Below are 23,503 nucleotides of genomic sequence, written 5' to 3'. Positions count from 1 at the left end.
CTCCAGCTCTCAGGTCCACCCTTCCCAGGCGCTCCTGCCAAGTTGCAACACCAAAGCAACTCCTACCTGGCTATTTTTAGCTTGCTAACTTGGCTCTGTGGGCTTGGGCCAGAAGGCTTGCTCCCACATAAGACAGAGACATACCCTAACAGGGCGTTTGCATGGTCAATTATGGCATGTACAGTCACTGTATCGTGCATGTGAGTTTGAGCATCGAACGGCTGAACAGACCTAGAGTATATACTGTGTCAAAAACTGAATTCTCAGAGCAGCTTTGAAGAACACCTGCCACGGTCTCAATCTCTCCAGAACTTCAAATGCTGCCAGTGTATCTCAAATGGGCGCTGGCATTTTTCTGTTCCTTCCCAGCAGGAAGGCCCGTTGAATGACATGACTGACTCCTGAAATGCAAATCAGCATCTGAACGCATGAGAGCGGCACATTTGCAAAGCTCCAGTGAGGTCAGTCCTTGCATTACCTTGAGAAGTTGGGGAGTTAATTTAACCAGGTTTTCATACACACAACACATTTCTCCACACCTGCCCTATCATATGAACAGCCTCCTCTCTCTCACGCTTTCACACCCCAGAGCTCCACTTCCCTTGTCCCAAACTGGATCACACTTCCAAGACTGACTGCTTCCTTGTCACTTACTCTTCATTGCATGACATGCTGTTCACAGACCTAGGCATGATTTAGGGTCTATATGTGTTTGTTGGAGGAGAGAGGGAACAGACTGACAAGGAGCAAGAAAAGGGTTAATTTAAATGGGCTCTTCTGGAACAACAGACCGGGGGCATCTCGGCTGACTGGCTGTGCAGGGGTTAACAATGCATTGCAGGGAGAGGGTTGGCGCTCAGAGAGTGCATGTAATTTCTCTAAGCTGCCTGTGACTTACAGCTAGAATTGAGAAAAAGCACCTTCAAAATAAAAAAAGTTTATTTTATTCCAAGATCAAATCCTGGCAGTAGTCTTGGCAGGGCCTAAAGGTGCTAGAGTGGCAGCACTTGAATATCTGCACTGTTTAGGGAGACCAAGGGGTGGGAAACGATATTAATTAAAGTTTTAATTACCATAGCCAAACGACTAGTATAATTACTTTATTCTCCCAGAGACTTCAAACTGATTAAGCGCACGTGTGCAATCTTTAGGTTGATTTGATTTTTAATTAAATGTACCGTCAAAGATGGTGAGGGTCTGGCTGGGCAATGTGGCTGTTGCTATCTCTCCCCCCTCCAACCCCTCGTCAGAGACGGAGCCCCAGAGCACACCCAGAAGAGGAGCCAAAGGTCAATGAGCTACAGATTTATGGTGAAAGACAACAGAAAGCACCCAACGGAGTGAGACTTGAGGCCACATGTGTGCCCGCATGAATAGGTGTGGGATATAGGAACGGATATCGCACGCAGGCATGCATGTGTGACAAGGGCTATGCCTGCATGAGACTGCACGGATATACGTTTAATGCTGTGTGTCTCACTCTTTATGTTTCTTGGAACAAGAGATGAGATTGCGGGTCTGGTGACTGCACACAAACATGCCTTGGAGGGGGATGACTGACTGGTGAACGGCCAGGAGGACAGCGACCCCTTGGGATAAGCTAAATGTTTTCTTCCGCTCCAGGAAAAAAAAAAATTATATATATATATATATATATAGTCCCTCCCACTCCAGGCTCTGCTAAGTTTCGTGAACAAGTTCCTGCCGTTAGACACTGCCGTTAGACTCTGCCCATAGTGTTCTCCCCCCTGCCTTGTAACCTCTTCCAGGAGATTTACAGGGTTCCTTCCGCTTGGCCACAGGGACACAGTGGAACGAATGTCTATACCAAGGGCACTTTACGGACTCAAAGAGCTCACAGCTGAGCAGCAACCTGGATAACCATTCGGACAGAAGGTGCCCAGACATTGCAACAAAGTCAGCTCTCCTGGCAGTGGGTGCAGCTCCACGGCTCACTATAGGCCAGAGATAGGAAGCCAGGAAGGATTCAAGAAAGAGGGCAGGGTTTAAGAACAAATTGAGTGAGAAAACTCCAGACTAAAAAGACTGGAGGAAATCACGCTTCTCAGGAGCTCGCATTTGGTTCGCTGGTGAAAGGGAAGTGGAGGCAGATGAACACAGAGGGAGGCTGCACAAAGCCTGGAGTCTATTTTGTTACAAGATGAAGCAAAGTCACTTGCCAGCTCAGAATCATGAGCGATGCCTTGGCTAGAATTTTACACTGTGCCCTGCCAGTGCTAATGTGTGAGTGAGTGAAACAGACACAGGTGCCATTCCCTCCTGTGGATTCCCGCTCTCATCCATTAGCCTTTGTTTTACATTCTCCGTGCCCCCTGTACCTTTAAGAACATCTTAACAATGACTCCACATAGTCCCCTAAAATATTAATGAACTTGTGCTGCCACAGGGGGGAATTATTAAAAACAATTTTGCAAAGGTATCCTTTTCAAATACTACTACTACTAAAAGACAAAGTGGTAGAAATTAAATTCCCAGTCCCCTACCTCAAATAAATACTATCAGAATTCTAAATGAGACATAATTACCTCAGCAAGGTTAAAGCAGCTAATGCACGCAGAATACGGAATCACCATTCATCATAATCACATCTCATATCACAGCCATTATTTATAATTAGGAGGCACGGTTTAAAAAACACATAAAGACACCCATGCAATGCAGTAATTCTTGTGTTATTGCTCCTGGAGGGCCAATCCTGGGCCTTCGGAAGCACGGCTATATGGAATCGATGCACAAAATACAAAAAATTTGGGGGGGGGGGGAAGGAAGGGAGAAGAAGAAGAAGAAGAAGAAGAAGAGCACACCTCCAGGTGTTTGAAAGGGAAGCCCAGACAGTGAGATTCTAGCTGCACTTCGTAGACTAGGGACGTGAGACCCTAAGAGACTTCAAAGTACATTGGTGTCAGGCATGGGATATTCTGCCTGCTCTGTGCAGCATTAGGGTGGTGGAACACCCCAGATCATCTCCTACCTGTCATTAACTCAGGTCTGAATGGGTCACACAAAACGAGTAGAGAACTAACCATTTCAGCACTCACCAGCACCCATCACTACATCAGGTTGTTGGCATTTTCTTGAAACACAAATGCAAGTGGACCAGAGAGGGACACAGACTAACTGCACAATCTAAAGCCTCCCCTTTACACTGTCAGCGATTCTGTTAGTATTCATGCTGGACTTGAGGAGGTTAACACACACAGCCCTCACTTCCACAAAGGGTTAAATTCTGGGGTGCAGCCAGAGGCTATTTAGCCCTTGTGACACAAACAGATGATTCATATCAGTCTTCAGAGTTGAAGATGCAAGGATGGGACTTTCTGAGCATCTGAAAACGGGGACAGATTCCCCCACGCCCCGCCACTTTCCTGTCCCCTGCCTCCTGTGCAATTCCATAGACACTTGCCTGAGCTCACAGGTCAGGATTTGCCAGCTGACTCTCCAAGACAGTTAAACACAAAGGAAAAATTGCAGGGCAATGGACTTACGTTGCTTTTTGGGCTGTTGGGTATTTTTGTTTTAAATAAATAACAAAAAGAGGCATTGCAAAACTTCATGCCTGAACCGAAAGCTGCCCTCCTTTGAAGTGAAATCCTTGCAGTCTGAGCCCCAATGAATTATTTACAAGCTCCGGATGAAGTCAGAGGAAATTACCCTTAATGTATTCTGGGGAAGTTCGTAAAATGAAATGACTACGCAAGGGCTAACACACGGTGACACAAGCTGAAGAGCCCAATTCCAGTGACGACTGAAGTCTCACTTCTCCTTGCAGACGAGGAACTGGGTGGCAGTAAATTCTCATGCCCATGGTGTGTTAAATGGTATCTCATGCGCTTCTGTAGAGACTTCCATGTCAAAGGGCTGCAAAGGCACTTACAAAACACACACAGGGATCGCCCTGCATCTCTCTCAACTGCAACCACCTCTGGGGTAGAATGTGGTAGCTGTCAAACAGGGCACAGCAATACCTCATAGCCGTTTAGGGCAGCAAATAAAGGAGAGTTCCACTAATACTGCAGGGGAGATTTAGAGGGGCCAAATGCATTAATAGCACACACCCTCCTTTCCCCCCCTTTAGAAGAAAGCCATGGAATCTAAAAATGACCATAAGTGGTCAGGATCTGATGGTATCTCATAGGAGGGCTGGGGATGGGGATGGTGGGAGTTGCCACATGCTTTTGTGCCCCCTAGAGGTAAATTATGGAGCAACACAGTAACCTCAGAGCCTTCCAGGATGCAGAATGAGTGCCATGATTGCAGAGGCTATTGTCAAAGCCCAGGGCTGCCCACACAGGGACAAGTGGAAGGACACAAACACTTCAAGTGTTTTTTGTGGTGTAAAACCAGGCTGCAAGAGGAAAACAGGGAGAGCGGAGCCAATGGAAACAGACACGCAGGTCCTGGGAAGAAACAAATTATTTTTCTTTTGCAACGGGGCTAAGAGCTTATCCCTCCAAAGTTTGCTCAGAACCGCCCCAGGGGCACCATCAGACTGAGCTTGTTTTGCAAGTCTTGTAACTGTTCGTCACATATGGAACTGCAACTTTACAGGAATTTAATGAAACTGTAAAAAGAAACAGGAACCAAGTCTCCATTAGAGTCCAGCAAATATATTAAAAACAACAGCCACGGCCTCTGCCAGGGAGAAGGGAGGGATGCTGCAGAGCCCTTGTGTATCAGCCTGCACACTCTCCCCCCATCCTGCACCACAGGGAAGCCAAGGACAAGGCAGCAATGCTCCATGCAGCAGGGAAGCTGAGGGCCACTGTTTATATTGAGAGCCTCGGGTCAGAGCCCCATTGTGCTAGGTGCTGTACAAATACAGCCCCACACTGCCTCCATCAGAACCGTTCAAGGAAGATGCTCCCCTCTCCAACCTGATCAATGGAGGGAACAGCTGGCACTTAGATATGCTAGTGATTTGCAGTCTGCATACAAGAGATGAGACAGACAGACAAGAGCTCAGATAACTTGAGCCAAAAGCAATGGGTGGGGAAGTGGGGAGCTCAGGCACGCAAGGGGCGGGGGCTGCAAGCCTTCTCTGTTATGCTGGAGCCGACAAGGACAGTCAGGCCTTCATAGGAACCCGAGCGCTACTTGGAAGTGATCAGAAGCTGGGGAAGGGAGGTGCTGCCTCATGTTTCAATCCCAGGGTGGACAGGGCTGCTGGTGGAAACGGAGATTGGAAGCCTGTGGAATGTCTGTGCCCAAAGTCCTTCTCTGCTTCAGAAAGACAGGCAAAGGTAGGAAAACCACAGCCTCAGCTCTACTGTACTTTGTGGCAAGGGGATAGATAGGTCAAACCTTCCAGAATTGATTAGCATGTGGGAGATCATACAGGGACTGCCACAGGTGGAAATCTCCCAGCTGAGCTAAGGGCAGGGAACACGCCAAAGCCAGAGGTGGGAGAAGTGCTATAGCAGCCAATATGCCTAGAATAGAACCTTCCACATTCCCGTGGCCTCGGCATACCAGCCAAACGTCCTAACCCTTCCAAGGGGAACAGAAAGTCCTATCCCATTGGGCTGCATCTGGCTTCCATTACAGACAATGGCAAAACTTTGCAGGAGCAGGCCTGCTGACATCAGTGGAAGTAAAGAGTACCTGGCAGTAAGCAGGATTGGGCTCCGAATCACAATTCTCCCCCAGTGCTGCTAACCACATTCATCCCCCTCCCTCTCTTTACCCTGTTGAAAACTTGACAGAATCTCATAGCGCTTTGCAGCTGAAATTGGCAGGTCTTAGATTAATTGACTACAATTTTACACAACAACATGTTTAGCTGGGAGTTGGCCCAGGGCCCACTTGGCTTGCCACCGCTCCCCAGACACTTTTCAAGCAACCTCAAAAACTTCATAACACATTTAGGCAATAGGGGCAGATTGCCAGTGTGACCCGCTCCCTGCCAAAATCACCCCGCTTCCACTTCCCCAGCCTCCGCCAGACCCTCCCCAAACTCCTCCAGTGTTGTCTCTGTTCTCATTAATGGCTTGTTAAATTATTCTGATAGTCTCCAGGGATTTTATTCCTCCAAACCCTAAGGAGTGCAATACAGGCTTCACTCTTGCTGGTTTGATGGTAACCAGTGCACATCAGCCCCATTGCTCAAGAGGCCTGAGAAAAGTTGGATTTTCATTTCAATCAGTTATGACACATTCCTGCTGCCCTTCCATTTAATACTCCACAGGAAAATCCCCAAGCAGAAAGCTGATGCAACTAAAGTGGCAAATCCACACCCCCACCCATCCCAGGGCTGAGAGCCTAGAGTTACTTGTTTATGACCTTTAAAAATATAAGACCCCTCGAATGAAACTGTCTCTCCAATTCACCTCCCACCCCCTCCCTTCAGCTTAAAAACAGTTTGCGATTTTTATCAGAGCCAGCATTTCCAATCGAAACCCTTGGATTTCAAGGGATGGGCTGTCAGAGTTCACATCCCAAAACTGAGCCCCTACAGGTTTGGGCCCATGTCAGATCCGGAACTGGGAGGAACCAGCTTTTCAGATCCAATTTGGATGAGGCCAACCAAGGAGAGGAAATCTGGCAAACTCGGCTGACCTTGCGAAGGTCCCACAATTTGAGAGATACAATCTCAAGAGAAAAACTTGCAAGATTCTGATGCTGTCTAATCTAAAGCTGAATCCCAGCCAGGATCCAAGCCTCAGACCCAAATCCTGACCTAATCCAGACCCAGAAGACTCCTTATGGGCTCCTCTCTAGTTTGTACCTGCAATATGAACTAGGGCTCTGGCAGGTCTCCGCTCAGAAGTCTGAGAAGGGGTGGGGAGGATTTCTCTGGCTCTGCGTGGAACCTGGGTCATGCAGCTGATGCTCAGTGAAAGCCAAATTGGGGATGGACTGTTTGTGTGATTTCATTTCTTGAATAAACAGAAACATCCTGTGTGCAATTAAGAGCCCTTATGAAAAACACAACAGTAACAGCCCCATACATTCCAGCCTGTGTGGGACTTGTACACGCTACAGCAGGGGATGTGTAAGTGGGGGGGAAGGCTCTTAGTTCCCTGTGTGAGTTTAAAAGCCCCTGAAAATTAGACCCTAGTCTCAGTCACACACTTAGGCAAAGTTTCTCAGGCAAAGCAAGCACCAGAGAGTGCGCGTAGGGGGAAGAGACCTGCTCCCCAAAAGTCCATTTTCTGCCAGACTGATCTTTCCTCCAGCGAAGTTAAGGGCTTTTCGTTCCCAGCCTTTGCTGTTTCTAACCCATACACTGAGGAGGAATTCTGAGCAAGGGAGGCAGAGGGTTAAGAACAGTCCATGCACACATGTAACACAAAACACACACTGGCCCCTCCTGCCCCCCAAGCGGATGTCATCATCTTCAAATGAACAGGCCTCTGAAGATTCAGCAAAGCAATCTCTGAACAGAGGAGGTGAGAGGAACAGCTCTTGATGCAGCCTCAGACAGACAAATAAAAGAATAATGGGTTGGTGATATTTTGTCCTCCTTTGGCACTTTCTACCTGAGGATCTTAAAGGATTCTGTGTACATTAATGAGGCCCTCCTCAGTCTGCCCCTGAGTATCATCATCATCTGCATTCTACAGAGGAGAAAACTGAGGCACAGAGAGGTGACATGACCTGCCCAAGATCATAAAGCAAATGTGTAGCAGAGTCGAGAATAAAGCTCAAATCTCCTGAAACCCAGGCCTTTACCCCAAGTCCATCTTTTCTCAGCACACTGCAGCCCCACTTTTCCAGCCAGCACTACAGAACCAGGCTAGGCTAACATGCTACTGGGGCCTAGAGCAGGGGTTTTTTTGTTTGTTTTTATAACTTTGAAAAACACTTTGGAATTTTTTCCATTTTGCAGAGTTTGAAACAGCCTTTTGTTCCCCCCCCAAAAAAAATTTGGAGGGACATTTTTCAATAGAATTTTTCACCAAAAACATTCTCACAACAGCTTGTTGACATTTTCAGTTACCATAAACCCGGTTTTATTTTTTCAGTAAATGAAATATTTTGTTTATTTTGCAACTGTTTTCAAGAAACATTTATATTAAAAAAAAAAAATCACAAAAAATTGCAAAAAACAAAAATAGCTTTTCACAGAAAAAATTGAAAAGAGTACCGTTTTTTTTTTTTTGACCAAAAAAACCTATGTTTAAAAAAAAATGCCAACCAGCTCTTACCATCCACACAGACAGTGACCATCCTACAGGGTGGGCAAAATGCAACTTGGCGCCCCCCAGATCCATGCTAGCTACAAACCTTCCAAAGACAGTTATTCCGCCTGCTGTGTGTAGATGGGGCCCCAAACTTAGGTGCAGTTACAAATAAATGCTGGACAAAATCTAAGACGAATAAGAAATGCTTTCTGAGATTTGGGTTTCATTTATAGCCAAACCTTTTATTGCTGGTTTGAAACAAACGTTGGCTGCACAAGCCAGAGGGCAGCCAGGACAGCAGGAGAATGAAGCGGAGTGGAGGCGGAGCGCGCAGCTGAACTATTGCCCAGGAATAGATTGCAGAAAGCGAGCAAACAGCATCCACAGCGATAACGTATTTGGAGAGGAAAGGGGTGGTAGATTGTTTTGGTTTTTTTAATTCCTTTCCATTTTAATAACATGGACTGTTAACAGAGGGAAGGACTTTCCTTGTTTTGGTAGATTGCTATTTATGCTGTGGGTGTTAGGCACTCTATAGTCATCTTGGAAGACAATTCCTGCCTGAGGTTTGAAAAGAAAAGACCAGTTAAGATTAGGGGGACAGCATGGCACAGCGAGCTAGGACTCAGGAAGCCTGGGTTCTATCCACGGGCCTGCTGGATGATCTGCTGTGAGTCCCTTCTCTTCCCTGAGCCTCCATATCCCCATATATAAAATGGGGTAATGATACTGACCAGCTCCATAAAGTGTTTTGAGATGTACGGCCGAAGAGTGAACTGGGCCTAACAGTACCCGCTATTTGAGATCTATGGATACGGGTTATCACTATCTAAAAGGATTCTTTGTTTGTTATTTGTATTCTAGTACTACCTATCAGCCCCGGCTGAAACCGGGGCCCGTTGTGGCAGGCACTGTGCACACATTAGAGATAGCCCCAGCCCTGAAGAGCTTACCGTCTAAACACACAAGATCAACCAAATGAATGATTGTTATCGTGCTGTTATCACTAAGAAAAAAAAAATTTGCTCAGCCCTGCCACACTGGGTGAAATACAATGTTCTGTCTGACTTTGCAAAGGAAAGCCAGGGACTGAGTGTCTGCTGTCCTGCCCCTGGCAGAGTCCTTTGCCACAGTGCAAAATGAATATAAAGAATTCTGGTTCAGTAGGATTTACAAAACGAGGGCTCACAATCTAGCTCCCACCCCCAGAAGAGGTAGCTATTTTTCTCCCTATTTGTATCTACGTAACACAGCAAACAGAACCCAGGAATCCCCCGTCTCTTTGCTCTAATCACTAGACCACACTCTTATTTTCGCACACACCCACAGATTTAAAGAAAATAAACAAACCCCAAGCTAAGAGGGAGTGTGTCCCATCACCTGCTAGAAAAGAAATGTCTAATTTTAAATGTTGAATGGTCTGGAGGCTCATAACCATAGCAAGAAAGAGGACAAGAGAGAGACAGCAACCTTGGGGAAAGAAATGTGGAATTCCATTCTGGAAGCTCCCATCCTCTAAGCCGGGTGGAAGAGCCCCCACAGGTGCCTTACTTAGGGAGAAGGGGTTGTTTTTAGAGACTCTTATAGGATAGCTAAGTTTGATTATTTCTTCCAAAGACCGGCACAGAGGCAGCTCCCCTCCCCATCACAACTCCTGCCACTGAGACAGAGTCGACATCCCCCTAACATGCTCCCTGTTAGCAGAATTGTTCTACCATTAGCTCCAGTTGCTTCGGCTCTGGCTGAGATACTGGCAGCAGCACCATGTGGCAAGCATTCATGGAGTGGAGAAATCTACCAGGAACAATTAGCGCACCTCCCAGCTGCCTAGGGAAGCAGATCATTGTCATGCATCTGACCCAGCTATGCAGCAAAGCTGACCCTGCTCATGGTTTTATTTCCTCGCTGAGGGGTTTTTCCTTCTGACGGGAGTACAACGTTATTGTTGCATGACTGGCTCTGCGCTAGGGGTACAGACGCTCCGAGTGGGGAAGGGTGGAGGGGGCGACGCGTGGAATCTTGGAGACAAGCTGAGTGCAGAACAGGAGTAAAGGATTGCAATCATACCATGCAAACAGTGCTCACACCAATCTGCCAATCCAAGGGAACATGCTCAGCTACCCATCTGCCCCGGCCCCTGGGTGGAAAGTCGCACACCACAAGGTTCAGACAGACAGAGAGCACCTGGGGGGATCCAATATCCCTGTCCCTCCAAAGACAGCAGAGAATAGCAGGCTAATACTTCAGGCCAGGACTTGATCCCAGTGTATTGACCAGGGGCTACTTTTATGCACAAGAAAAGCAAGAGGCCCCTTTTGGGAGCCCAGCCCACTGCATGAAGCACTGCCAGCCTGCCCAGGAATAGGACCAGACACAAAGGTTGCTCACTGCCTGATTCCTCTCACCCCATACTCCCTCGGTTTAGGACTCCACAAGCCATAACGAGCAACTGTGCCCCACAGGGCACCACCCACCTAGTCTGGGCAGAACAAACAATCCCACTTCCAGCAAGGCTCCACCACACCCAGTTAACTCAAGGAGCCTGCAGGGCTCTGAAGCCATCCTCAAATATTTTCAGGGCTTGGCACGGTGCCACCAATGCAATGGGTTACGCCTCTGGTGAGGCCTGCATCACATTGCAAGGCAGAGGGCAGAAGGGCGTGACTGTTTCGTCCCTCAGCGGACTCCGAGCACTGGAAAGTCCAGAGCCTCCGTATACACCCAAGCCTGCAGGCACGCATCCTTCCACACCCTGCATTCCAAGTGCATGCAAAGCTCTTGGAAACGCACTGGAGTCACACACCTCTCTCCCCGGGTGACTGACACGAGCTCCGCGGGCCCAGCTGTCAGCGGTTAAGAAACACCAAGGAAGCAAAATCTCCCCACAGCCATTTGTGCATGCACGACATAGTCCAACCTGAGCTGCCCCTTTAGAGAAGATGCCCTTCCTTAGAGCCACATCAGCTCAGTCAAAATGGGAGCAACAAGTCCAAAAAGCAGGAAAGAAAATTCCCAAGGCCTCGATTTGCCCTCCCGCCTCGGCTTCCTCGTTGCACCATTCTACATCCACACCAAATCTCTCACCTCAGGTTCCCCCAGTCACACTGTTCCTCCCCCTACAGCTACCTCCCTGATGTCCTATGTCAAGTCCTAGCCCTGAACCTAATGGATGGGGAAGAAGGGGTTAACAACAAGCCCACAGGCCAAAAGCACCTGTTACCTTAAGGATCTTGGGAGCAGCAAAAGTAGCAGCTCCCCTGAACTCCATGCCCTATCAGACTCAGTATCCGAGCCATGTCCCACATGGGCCATTGCCAGCTACACACACCCTCCTTCCGGTGCCTCCAGGACACAGAGAGGATGAGATGGCGTCTCAAGGCAGAATGGAATGGGGTGGAGGCAACTGTCCCCCTGCCCCTCTCTAACCCCACAACATTCTCTCCTGGAACCCAGATCTTGCCAGGGAAGGGCAGGGACCTCTGCTGGGTCCGATCCTACCTCCCCATGCTGGTGCTGCCCAAGCAAGTCCTATATCCAGTGCTTAATTTGTAATGAAAGAGGTGCCGGGGCTTAAGCAATTACCGGGGCTGAAGTCATTTTTTTTACATTCATAACTGATGCAGCAAGCCCAAAGGTGCCGGGGCTCAGCCCTGGCACAAATTAAGCATTGCCTATATATCCCAGGCCTGTCAGCAGAGTATCTGCTCCCCTCTCAGTCTGGTCTGAGAGCTCTGCTCCCCCACCAGTCTGCAGCCTAGCTCGTCACCTGGCTCTCGCTGCTCTGGCCACAGTCCACATACCACAGGCTGGTCCTCTCCTGCCCCAGCTCACCTCCAAACAGACCTTCCCCCACTGAGGCCAAAAGGGGCCCATCATCTTTTCCTAAAGCTACCGTGCCAGTGCATCCAAGGGCAAGGAGGGGCAGCAGGTACCTGAACCCCAGAGGTAAAGCACCCACCTACCCCACTACCACTAAGGCTGCTGAAACGAAATAAGCCAGGCCAATGCACTGCAGTGAAGACAGCAGTCCCCTTTGCTGCACCACAGGCAGTTTCACTCAACACCATAAAAGAGGCCTACTGGCCTGAGCACAGAGCTGGGAACACCAGCATCCTCATGCCAGCCCTGACACACTCGCTGGGATAACCCGGACCCACCCTCTGCAGCTTGGGAGTCTTAATGAATGGTGCCACCAAGATGTGACTTGCTGATCCAACTATGTTTTCCATAGCTAATCCCAATTAGTCACCTTGTCGGAGATTCGGATCTATTTTTGGAAGCTTTAAAACCACACGCAGAGATAGTGTCACTTTTTTCCTCTAGAAATGTTGCATTTGCATTCTGTTCAGTGGCTGCTGGGTCATTTTAACCAACTTTAATGGAAAACAAAAAACACTCTCATCAAAGAAAGCCTGGTGGGTCGCTGTATCCAGGGCCAGACTAGCTGTGGAAAACAAGAAGAGATTACTAGATGGAAATGGTAGAATAATCAATAATGTAGAAAAGGCAAAAATGTTCAATAAATATTTCAGTTCTATATTTGGGGGGAGGGGGAGGAATATAATCTCATCATATGGTGATAACACTCTTTAATGACTTCCAGAGATAATAGCAGAATGCAAACAGAAGCTACTAAAGTTAAACTTTTTTAAATCAGCAGGTCTGGATAATTTGCATCCAAGAGCTTTAAAAGAGCTGGCTTTGGAGCTTGCTGGACCATTAACATTGATTTTCAATAAGTCAGAGCACTGGGGAAGTTCCAGAAGGCTAGAAGAAAGCTAATAATGTTGTGCCAATTTTTAAAAAGGGTAAATGAGATGACCCGGGTAATTATAGGCCTATTGGTCGGATATCAATCCCAGGCAAGATAATTTCAGAGGGGTAGCCGTGTTAGTCTGTATATAGCAAAAACAAGAGTCCTGTAGCACCTAAAGACTAACAAATTTCTGCGGGTACAAGCTTTCGTGGGTTGCAACCCACTTCATCAGATGCATGAAGTGGAAATCTCAGACAGGAGATATATACACATACATCCAAGGGTAAGAAACAACAATGGGGAGGACAAGTGCTAACAGTCAATTCAGTTAGGGTAGATGAGGCCTTTTCACAACCTTTGATCAGGAGGTGAGAATGTGTGAACAGTGACAATTACTTCTTGTAATGAGAGAACCATTCCAAGTCATTATTCAGGCCCAGTCTGGTTGTGTCGAGTTTGCATACGAGTTCCAGCTCTGCAATTTCTCACTGAAGTCTGTTTTTGACTTTTTTTGTAGAAGTATGGCAACTTTCAAGTCAGCTGCAGAGTGTCCTGGGAGACTGAAGTGCTCTCCTACTGGTTTATGGATGTTACCATTTTTTATGTCTAATTTGTGTCCATTTATTCTTTTGCGTAATGACAGTCTGGTTTGGCCAATGTATAGGGCAGAGGGGCATTGCTGGCACATGATGGCATTTATTACATTAGTAGATGTGCAGGTGAATGAGCTCCTGATAGTGTGGCTGATGTGGTTAGGACCTGTGATGGTGTCACTAGAGTCCATGTGCGGGCAGAGCTGGCAACGGGGTTTGTTGCAGGTTTAGGTTCCTGGGTTAGTGTTCCTGTTGTATGGTGTATGGTTGCTGGTAAGTATTTGCTTCAGGTTGGGGGACTGTCTGTAAGCAAGGATAGGCCTGCCTACTACGGATTGAGCGAGTGAGGGATCATCTGCTAGGATAGGCTGTAGATCCTTAATGATGTGTTGGAGAGATTTTAGCTGGAGGCTGTAGGTGATGCCCTGTGGTGTTCTGTTTTCTTTGTGGGGTCTGTCCTGTATTAGGTGACTTCTGGGTACCCGTCTGGCTCTGTCAATTTGTTTCTTCACCTCTCCAGGTGGGTATTGTAGTTTTAAGAATGTTTTATGGCGATCCTGTAAGTGTTTGTCTCTGTCTGAGGGATTGGAGCAAATCCAGTTGTATCTTAGGGCTTGGCTGTAGACAATGGATCGTGTAATGTGTCCAGAGTGGAAGCTGGAGGCATGAAGGTATGTATTGAGGTCAGTTGGTTTTCGGTATAGGGTGGTATTAATGTGATCATCCTTTATTTGTACTGTAGTGTCCAGGAGATGGATTTCTTGTGTGGACTGGTCCAGGCTGAGGTTAATGGTGGGGTGGAAATTATTGAAATCCCAGTGGAATTCTTCCAGGGACTCTTTCCCGTGGGTCCAGATGATTAAAATGTCATCAATGTAGCATAGGTAAAGGAGAGGTGCTTGGGGGTGAGTTTTGAGGAAGCGATATTCTAGGTCAGCCATAAAAATGTTGGCATACTGTGAGGCCATGCGGCTGCCCATAGCTGTGCCACTGACTTGAAGGTATAGATTGTCTTCAAATCTGAAGTAGTTGTGGTCACAAAGTCACAAAGTTCAGCTGTCAGGTGTGACATATCTCATTAGGGGAAATGTTCTTGATGGCTTGTAGTCCATCTTTGTGTGGAACGTTGGCGTACAGAGCTTCTACATCCATCGTGGCTAGGATGGTGTTTTCTGGGAGATCACCGATGGATTGTAGTTTTCTCAGGAAGTCAGTGGTATCACGAAGATAGATAGGAGTGCTGGTGGCATAGGGCCTGAGGAGAGAGGATTCCCAGGTTTGTGGATCTTGGGTAGCAGATAGAATAACCTTGGTCGGGGCTCAGGGGGTGTGTCTGTGTAGATTTGTTCCTGTGTTTCTTTAGGGAGTTTCTTAAGTAGATGTTGTAGTTTCTTTCGGTATTCCTCAGTGGGATCGGACAGTAGTGGCTTGTAGAATGCGGTATTGGGGAGTTGTCTGGCAGCCTCCTGTTCGTAATCCAATCTATTCCTGATGACTACAGCACCTCCTTTGTCAGCCTCTTTGATTATAATGTCAGAGTTATTATGGAGGCTGTGGATGGCGTTGTGTTCCACACGGCTGAGGTTATGGGGCAAGCGATGTTGCTCATCTACAATCTCAGTTTGTGCAAGTTGACGGAAACACTATGTAAAAGTCTAGTCTGTTGTTTCAACCGTCAGGGAGAGTCCATGCAGAATTCTTCTTCTTCTTGTAGCATTGGTAGGAAGGTATCTGTGGGTTAGTGTGTTGTTCAGTGGTATGGTGGAAATATTCCTTGAGTTGGAGACAGCGAAAGTAGGATTGCAAGTCACTGCAGAACTGTATCATGTGTGTGGGGGTGGTGGGGCAGAAAGAGAGTCCCCGAGACAAGACAGACTCTTCTGCTGGGTTAAGCGTATAGCTGGATAGATTTACAATATTGTTGGATGAGTCAAGAGTATCACAGTTGTGGTCCCTTGTGGCATGTAGGAGCTTAGATAGTTTAGAGTCCTTTTTCCTCTATAGAGAAGCAAAGTGAGTGTTTTAAATGGCCCATCTTGTTTTTGTAAAGATCAGCCATGTGGAAGTTTCTGTGGAAGTTTATCTCAATGCTGGAAAATCTCATGAAGAGCCAATGGAGCAGCTGATACTGGACTCTATTAATAAAGAGCTAAGGGAAGATAACGTAAGTAATGCAAATCAACATGTGTTTATAGAAAATAGATCTTGTCAACTAACTTGATATCTTTTTTGATGAGATTACAAGTTTAGCTGATAAAGGAAATAGTGTTCATGTAATATATTTAGATTTCAGTAAGGCATTTGACTTGGTACCACAAGATATTTTAATTAAAAAATTAGAATGATATAAATTTAAAATGGCATACATTAAATGGATGAAAAACTGGCTAAATGATAAATCTCAAAATGCAACTGCAAATGGAATTGTTATCAAGCAGGTTTGTTTCCAGTGGCGTCCTGCAGGGATTGCTCTTGGCCCTACGCTATTTAATGTTTTTATCAATGACCTGGAAGAAAACATTAAATTATCAATGGTAAAGTTTGCAGACGACACAAAAACTGGGGGAGTGGTAAATAATGAAGAGGACAGGTCGCTGAAAGTGAACAATATGCATTTCAATACAGCTAATTGTATATGTATGCATCTGGGAACAAAGAATGGAGGTCATATTTGCAGGATGGCCTATCCCAAGCAGCAGTGATTCTGAAAAAGATTTAGGGGTTATGGGGGATAAACAGCTGAACATGAGTTTCCAGTGCAACACTGTGGCCAAAAGAGCTAATGTGATCCTGGGTGCATAAACAGGAGAATCTCAAAGAGGAGCAGAGAGATTATTTTAACCTCTGTATTTGGCACTGGTGCGACAGCTGCCTGAATCCCTGTGTCCAGTTCAAGAAGGATGTTGATAAACTGGAGAGGGTTCAAAGAAGAGCCAAGAGAATGATTAAAGGGTTAGAAACCTGCCATACAATGACAGATTCAAGAAACTCCATCTATTTAGCTTAAGAAATAAAAGGTTAAGGGGTGACTTGATTAGTCTATAGAAACCTACATGGGAAATCAATATTTAATGGGCTCTTCAATCTAACAGATAAAAGTATAGCAATCTAATGGCTGGAAGCTGAAGTTAGACAAATTCAGACTGGAAATAAGGCTTAAATTTTTAATGGTGGGAGTATTATAACCATTCGAACAATTTACCAGGGGCCATGGTAGAGTCTCCATCACTGACAATTTCTAAAATCAAAACTGGATGTTTTTTCTAAAAGATCTACTCTAGGAATTATTGTGGGGAAGTTCTGTGGCCTGTGCTAGACAGGAGGTCAGACTACATGATCACAACAGTCCCTTCTGACCTTAGAATCTATGAATCTATGATAAATAGCAGCTCCAGTCAAGTAGCTGTGTTATTGGTGCTGCAATTTCAGCGACAAGCTCAAAGGCCATCCAAGGCAGATGCAGATGGCCTTAAGTAACAAACTTTAAACCTAAGAGACTAGACTCACCAGTCTAATTCCCCCCTCGATATGAGCAGCCAGCTTCCTGCCCAGTCTCAGGAAGCACAGGATGGAAAAGGCAGTGACAGAAAACATCTCCACCCTAAACAGGGAGCTCACAATCTGAACCATCAGGGGAGCATTAGCATACTGCAGTATTCAAGTCTCTTGCTTCCAGCTGCCCTGTAGCGTGGGCGCCTTTTGGCTGTCCTGTGCACCATCACTGTCCTACCAGCAGCCACGTCATCAATCCAAACCTTCCCTCTAGGGACAGATATGTAGCATGTAAGCATTTGTGGCATTGCCCAGTGTTCCTGGTACATTACTCTGCTGGCTGAAGCCATTATTTCCACCCACGCACACACCCCACTGCAGGGGGAGTGGCCATCCAAGGCCATTCTGGCCCCATTGGTGCCACTTTACTTCTTGCTGTCAGCAGCAAGGCTGCTATTTCTTGCCACTCTGGTGCCAAAATATCAGTGCCAAGAGTGCCGCAGAGCTGCCATTTCTGAGCTTCTCACTCTGTAATCATACCCTCCAGCGTGGTGCCAGATGGCAGATACAGGGCTGCCCTGGGCTATGGCGCTCCATCAGCAGCAATGCAGGAGAGGGAGACGCAACAGGTGGCTGCGTTCTCCAGCTCCCTGCTATCCCTGAACAGGAGCATGCAACTCCCCTAGTCCCACTGCTAGGCACAGCTCCCCAAAAGGCAGATGCACCCACAAGGCACACACCACATGCCTGATGCTAGGCAAAGGGGCTGAGATAGGGCAGGTCCCCTCCATTGATGCTTGTGCATCTCCCTTTGGACATGGACTCTGAACAGACTGAGTGGAAGGGGACTTCTTCTGTGCCACTTGCCCACATCTGTGTGCGCATTTCTAGGGCAGCTCTTCAGTGTCTTCAGCCTCCTCCCTAAGACCCAGCGCTCTCATGTTTCAGGCCAAGTTCTCTTGGTTTCTAACACCTGCCCATTACAGATGTTCGAGTGAAATCTGCCCCTCAGCTCTTCGTTTTGCAGCCATTTTCTCTGCCTGCCCTCCTGGCTAAATACAGCCAGCTGAGAATGAGCACTCGGTGTGGAAGGATAACAAAGAGCTGGAATTCACCAGCAATGTGTCTCTGGAGCTTTGGGTTCAAATCCTGTACTGAGGTGGGGGGGGGGTGTTCACAAATGAAATGAGTTTGGAAGCGCTCAGCCCAGTACTCAGGAGGGTAGCTGCTCCTCTGACCAAGCCAGCACACAGTTTGGCATAACCAGCAGTCTCTGCTGCAGGTCAGGATTGAGGTGCATTGGCAATGCAGCCTTAGAAAATAGGGCTTGAATAGAGGGGGAGCTGCAGGTCAGGGCTGTGGTTCCTTGGTTGAGTGGGGAGATCAGGACCGAGGAATGTCAGCAGAGCTGAGTGAGGAGAGCAACTTAACTTCCACCTGCACAATGCTCTAGCACTGCTACAGCTGCTCCCTCACTGAGGCCCAGATTCTCACACACAAGTAGCAAACAGCGCACGAAAGCATCTGTTTACTGCTCTTTCGCCTACCCAACGGCAGCCAGAAACCTGAACCAAGAGCAGCTCCGCACTAAATCTCGCACACGGAGAGCCTTTTCCACATCACCATCGTCAGGCAATCCATCACAGCGCCGCTGGTCTGAGCTGGACAAGACGAACCAGTGGAAAACAGGCCAGTGCTCCACTTACGCTGGCGCGCCTGCCATTGCAACCATCAGCAGCGCTGCAGCCGCAAGAGATTTCCCCAACAGTCCTTGTGCAGGCCCACGCTGAGAAACAACTTAACTCAGTAAACAACCAACCAGCAATGCACAGGTTCAGCCCCCAGGTACAGGAGAGGAAAGGGTCACTAAGTGGAATTTCATCACATAATTAAGATCTACAGGATTCTGTCAGTCACCGAGGGCAGGGAAAGGAACAGACGCCACCAAATAACTGGTGCCAGGGCACCCAAGGGACACAGGACTCAGCAGCACAAATCCAGCGAACCCCTGGGCGTGATTCTGAGCTCTCTGCACTGCAAGCAGATCTGCTGCTGTTTCTTCTTAGCTGCTTTGGGATTAGTTAACTATGTGGGCTCCCTCCCCTCCCCGCACTCCAAGAGTCACTTTGCGTGGAGGTCAGGGTGACTTCTCCCTCTTAGGCTCCACTGTCTGGGGGGACTGAAAAGGACTGGAATGGTCTTGTGCACTCCAGCAAGCCTAGGCCAGGATCCCAAGCTGGCCTTTCCCACCCTCCTAGTCACCGCATCTAGAAAGGGCTCCCCTGACCTTGGGAAGGACACTGGGCCAGTGACTGTAAGAAGGGCAGTTTTGTAATGCTGGGAAGGGGTAGATACAGGAGCAATCCCACCCCAGTGCTCCCCACACCCCACTGGATAGCGCTACTGTCTGCCAGCGTGCCAAGGGCCCGTGCCAGCTTGTTGCCAGAGTGCCACAGCCAGTGCCACTGCAGTAGCAGAATGCCACCAGCCAGGTGCTAAAGCTCCTTGTTCTGGACAAGCCTCCCTGCTCCTTCGCAGCAACCATCAGGGTTCACATGAAGTTTGGAGGTGGGGAGCTATGGCACGTTCCATACGGCATGTCACTGGGCAGGAGCTGGCACACGGGCTTTGTTCCCACACCAGCGGAACTTGATGCCTGCAGGTGTCTCATTGTAGAATCTCCCTCCTGGGGCACGTGTATGGCAGTGCAACCCCAGAGCGTCAAACTCCTCACATCTCTGGATGGGAGAACAAACCCATGAGACCCCTGGGGCTTACAGATAACGAGAAGGGGAGGGGAAGGGAGAGCCAGATGCCTCTGTGCCAGGAATAGCGGGGGGCAGAGGAGGAGGCGGCAAGAGACACAGACCTGGCAGGACATTGTTTGCTGGGGAGAAATACAAAAAGTGCAGACCCAAACACATGTTTTCCCAGCTTGGGAAATTCACCCACACCCCCTGCATTGCTAGCACCTACATGTGGAATCCCCAGCCAGTCCCCCATCTCCCTTCCCACACCAGGTGCCCCCTCCTCCTCCCCAGCTGTAAAGGTCCACCCTTCCATCTCCCCCAGGGAGCCACCCCATCAAGAGCTGGTTTACCCCAAGGCAGAGAACACAATATTCTGACATTATTACATTCCCCCCGGTCTTGATTTCTTTTATTCTACTGTTTTTAACACCTGGAGCAGGATATCTCCCTGACAGAGCCATGCAGACCCTCTCCTGGCCTCCATACCATGCACCCCACCACCACAGGGCTCTAAGACTGACTCCTAAAAGTGCTGAGGGAAGTTACCAAGCTCCACTGCCCTGCAGCATTTCCAGTTCTGAAAGTGAGCTCCCAGCAGACACTATCACACAGGAAAAACACCCTCTACCATTCCTGGCATTGCACCAGCCAACAGCCTGGCCCAGCGGCCCCAGCCACTTGCATATCATCTCTACCCTGGGCTTTACACATGCAAGATCTCATCATTGTGCAAAAGCTAGCCTGGCCTGCTTGGTGACCTCTCAACTCTGCCCTGTGACCCAGGGGGAAGAGTCATTTGCAACTGTTTGTATAAAAGAAAGATCAAAGGTTATCACCCCCCTTATGACAAGCGACCTCACAGGAGCTGGAGCGCTTGTGGGTTTCTCAGAGAGGGATGAGTAAGAGCCACAAGGCCATTGACCCTGGGGAGGGTGCAGAGGGCCATTGATGCTGGGCATTAAGAGGGGCAGCTATTGATGCTGGGCAGGAAGGGGACTCAGCTGCAGGCTCCCCACCAAGCTGCTGAGTTGGGAGTCCCAGAAAGAGCCCTGTCATGGTAACAGCCAGTTTAGTAGACAGGCTTGATGTAGCTAGGGCTACTTGGTACCAAGTGCATCCCTGCCTTTGGTGCAGGGGGCACTGCCATTCAAAGATGCCTGACACCCAGAACCATGGTGCTGGGGAAGCTGTGAGCTCCAAGAGAGGTACAGCCTGGGCGAAGACAGGAGAGATTCTTTATTAGTGGTACCCCGCAGGTTTGGGCACATGGACCCACTCTATACTGAGGGGCAGAGAGGGAAGTTCTTCTGCAGGGGGCTGGGACTTTCAGGATCTTACACCCAGCCCTATGACCAAAGGGTCAGCCCAAATAAGAACGCTCCTTGGGGAGCTGCACAACTGTTACTCCATCCCCCTCCACATGGCCTGGGGTGGAGCACAGAGGAAGGATCGGGGCTGGGAGGACGACCCTGCTCTTTTTGCTATTGCTGGGAATAGGTCTCTCCCCCTTCGGATACTTCGCTGCAGCAGTGTCCATCCATAGCTGATGTTTGCTTTCTCCAAGGCTGACCCATGCACATGTGCCTGTGCCACAAAGGGACTTACTCAGGTGCATGTCAGCCAGCGGGTGGATAATCCTCTTCCCCACATGGGCAGAGGACTGGGCCCAGTGCAAGGGCTTTAACATTCTCCAGGAAATAGGGAATACATTCCCCTGCCAGGAGCAACCCAAACCCTCCCTGCACTAGGGGAGCGGCAAGGAGAACATGCCCCCCAACATAGGGAGCCCCAAAGGGTGAAGAGATGGAGGAGTGGAGATGAACAGCAGAAACCCTTGGCCAGCATTAATCATGGAAAACCGCTCTAATGCCTGGCCCTGGTGCTGCACGCCCCAGAGCAGCTAATACCTGGGGGCTGTGCCTTAACAAAGGACCAGAACAGGCGGCATATCCGCAATTAGGTGGAGGAGGGAGAAACGGCTGCTCAGCAGGGCTTGAGCCAAATAAAGTTTACAGGGAAGAAATATTAATGCTGATGAAAAGGAGAGCCCTGGGGGACTTCTATTCAGCTCCAGACCTACCCCACAAAGCAGCCAGGAGCAGAAGGGAATTTCTCATTAACCCTTTCCTAACCCAGATAGCTACAGAGCTCAGAACAGCAGCAGCAATCACATTAAAAAGCCTTACATGGCAGGGTTGGGAGACGGGGGGGGGGGGGGGGGGGAAGAAGGTCTCCAGTTCATAAAAGTCACAGAGCAAGTAGTTTGGGTAGCAATGTGGCAAGCTTTGCCCCCCACAGATGGGCATCAACCCTGCCTGGCAGAGGCTGCTCTTGCTCTATACCTTGGAGGGTAGCAGCTCTGCTGAGGCCAGCCCCACTCTAGCCTGTAGTGAGAGGGTGAAGCACTCCTCCTCGGCAAGATGGAGTGGACACCCCCCCCCCCTTCACCATATGACCATCATCAATCCACGCTGGCCATGCTACATGAAGCCAACTGAAATGTGTGAGAGCTCTGCAGTCAGGGAGGGAAACTGACCCAGTGTTCAGGTGGGTGAGAGAAGAAGTGCACTGCATACATGTCCAAGAGGGGTGGTAAGTGTCTTCCCCAGCCCAGGGTCCGCACATCACGGGAGCCAAGGGCAGCACACAAATTGCCTCATTAAATTTAATCACATTAAGCCAGTTTCATGAATTTAACATCGTCCCCGGACTATTGTTTGTCTGAAAATTAAATTACAGCAACATTTGTTCTTCCAGTGAGTTTGTCAACCACAAATGACACCAGAGGAGGCTGCAAGCGGACAGAAGAGGTGGGGTGCCATCACTCGTCCAACTGCAGAACTCACCTATGAGACAGCTTTCTGTTAGGGTGGGAAACATGGCTGCGTTATCCCTTGCCTGGGGAACAAAGCCTCCACTGCGCTATTTATGCAGACCAAAACACATCAGAAGTGGAGAAAGCAAGCAGAGCTGCCTGAGGAGCATAGGATCGCACCGGATCAGATGAGTGGTCCATTTAGTCTACATAGTGGACAGATGTTTCAAAGCAAGGTGAAAGAAATCACCATCATGGACAGTTATGGAATAATGTGCCCAGAGGGGAAGCTTACTATAAATCTTTAATGGGGTCTTCAGAGGAGAAACCTACTAGGCAGTGTGAGCCTTTTTGAAAAAGCCAGGGGCCCTGAGATGAATAGAAATGCTCTCCGGATCTTTTCATTTAGTTCCATTACTTCCCCATCCCAGCCCCAACAAACTCTCCCCTTTGCAGTGTCAGAAGCACAGACATCAACATTTTGCTCTTTCAGGTAAACCAGCAAGGGAAATGGAAAATAAATAGAAAGTGAAACTGACCAGCCTAAGTCTGGGGCAAGGAAGTGAAAATAGTAAACAAACAGCTTAAAGGGGAGCAAAACCTTTCCATTTTTAAAAGTCTGGCAGTTTTATAAATCTAGGGTATTACTCAGAAACCCATAATTAAGGTCATATTTAATAAAAGCTATGGTATTTTTAAACCTGACATTGTCTCGCTCATTTCCATTCAGATTATGCTAGTGAAAAACAGCTTCTGTCAAAACCACAGCAGAACAGAGTTACCTTCCTATATTATTATTTATATTGCTTTAGCGCTTGCATGCCTTAGCCAGGCAGGTTCTCTATTGCATCAGGCACTGTGCAGACATGTAGCGATTGAGAATCTCTGCCCCACAGATCATAAAAAGTGAGACAAAAATCATGTAAATTAGAGATGGAAACGTTCTATTAAAC

The 23,503-nt window shown here is 48.2% G+C and overlaps 1 protein-coding gene across 8 annotated transcripts in view; it reads right to left on the bottom strand.

The window, feature by feature from the left end:
• The window catches only part of PLXNA1 (plexin A1), a 253,854-nt gene that overhangs the window by 159,275 nt on the left and 71,076 nt on the right, over positions 1-23,503 (bottom strand). Inside the window, exon 4 of one of the 8 annotated variants that reach the window (XM_067544298.1) lies at positions 8,383-8,705. The exons of 6 other annotated variants lie outside the window; for them this stretch is intronic. In XM_067544298.1, the coding sequence (XP_067400399.1) occupies positions 8,580-8,705 (126 nt within the window). In that variant the 3' untranslated portion in view covers positions 8,383-8,579. Of the gene's footprint in view, positions 1-8,382; positions 8,706-12,485; positions 12,589-23,503 lie in introns of those variants that run through there. One more of the 8 variants, XM_067544300.1, reaches the window with a different exon arrangement.

Source organism: Emydura macquarii, unplaced genomic scaffold (genome assembly GCF_026122565.2).
Source record: "Emydura macquarii macquarii isolate MOO-44397 ecotype Brisbane River unplaced genomic scaffold, CSIRO-AGI_Emac_v2 contig_968, whole genome shotgun sequence".
Classification (NCBI taxonomy): Eukaryota; Metazoa; Chordata; order Testudines; family Chelidae; genus Emydura; species Emydura macquarii.
This window is presented reverse-complemented; position numbering and strand designations above follow the sequence as displayed.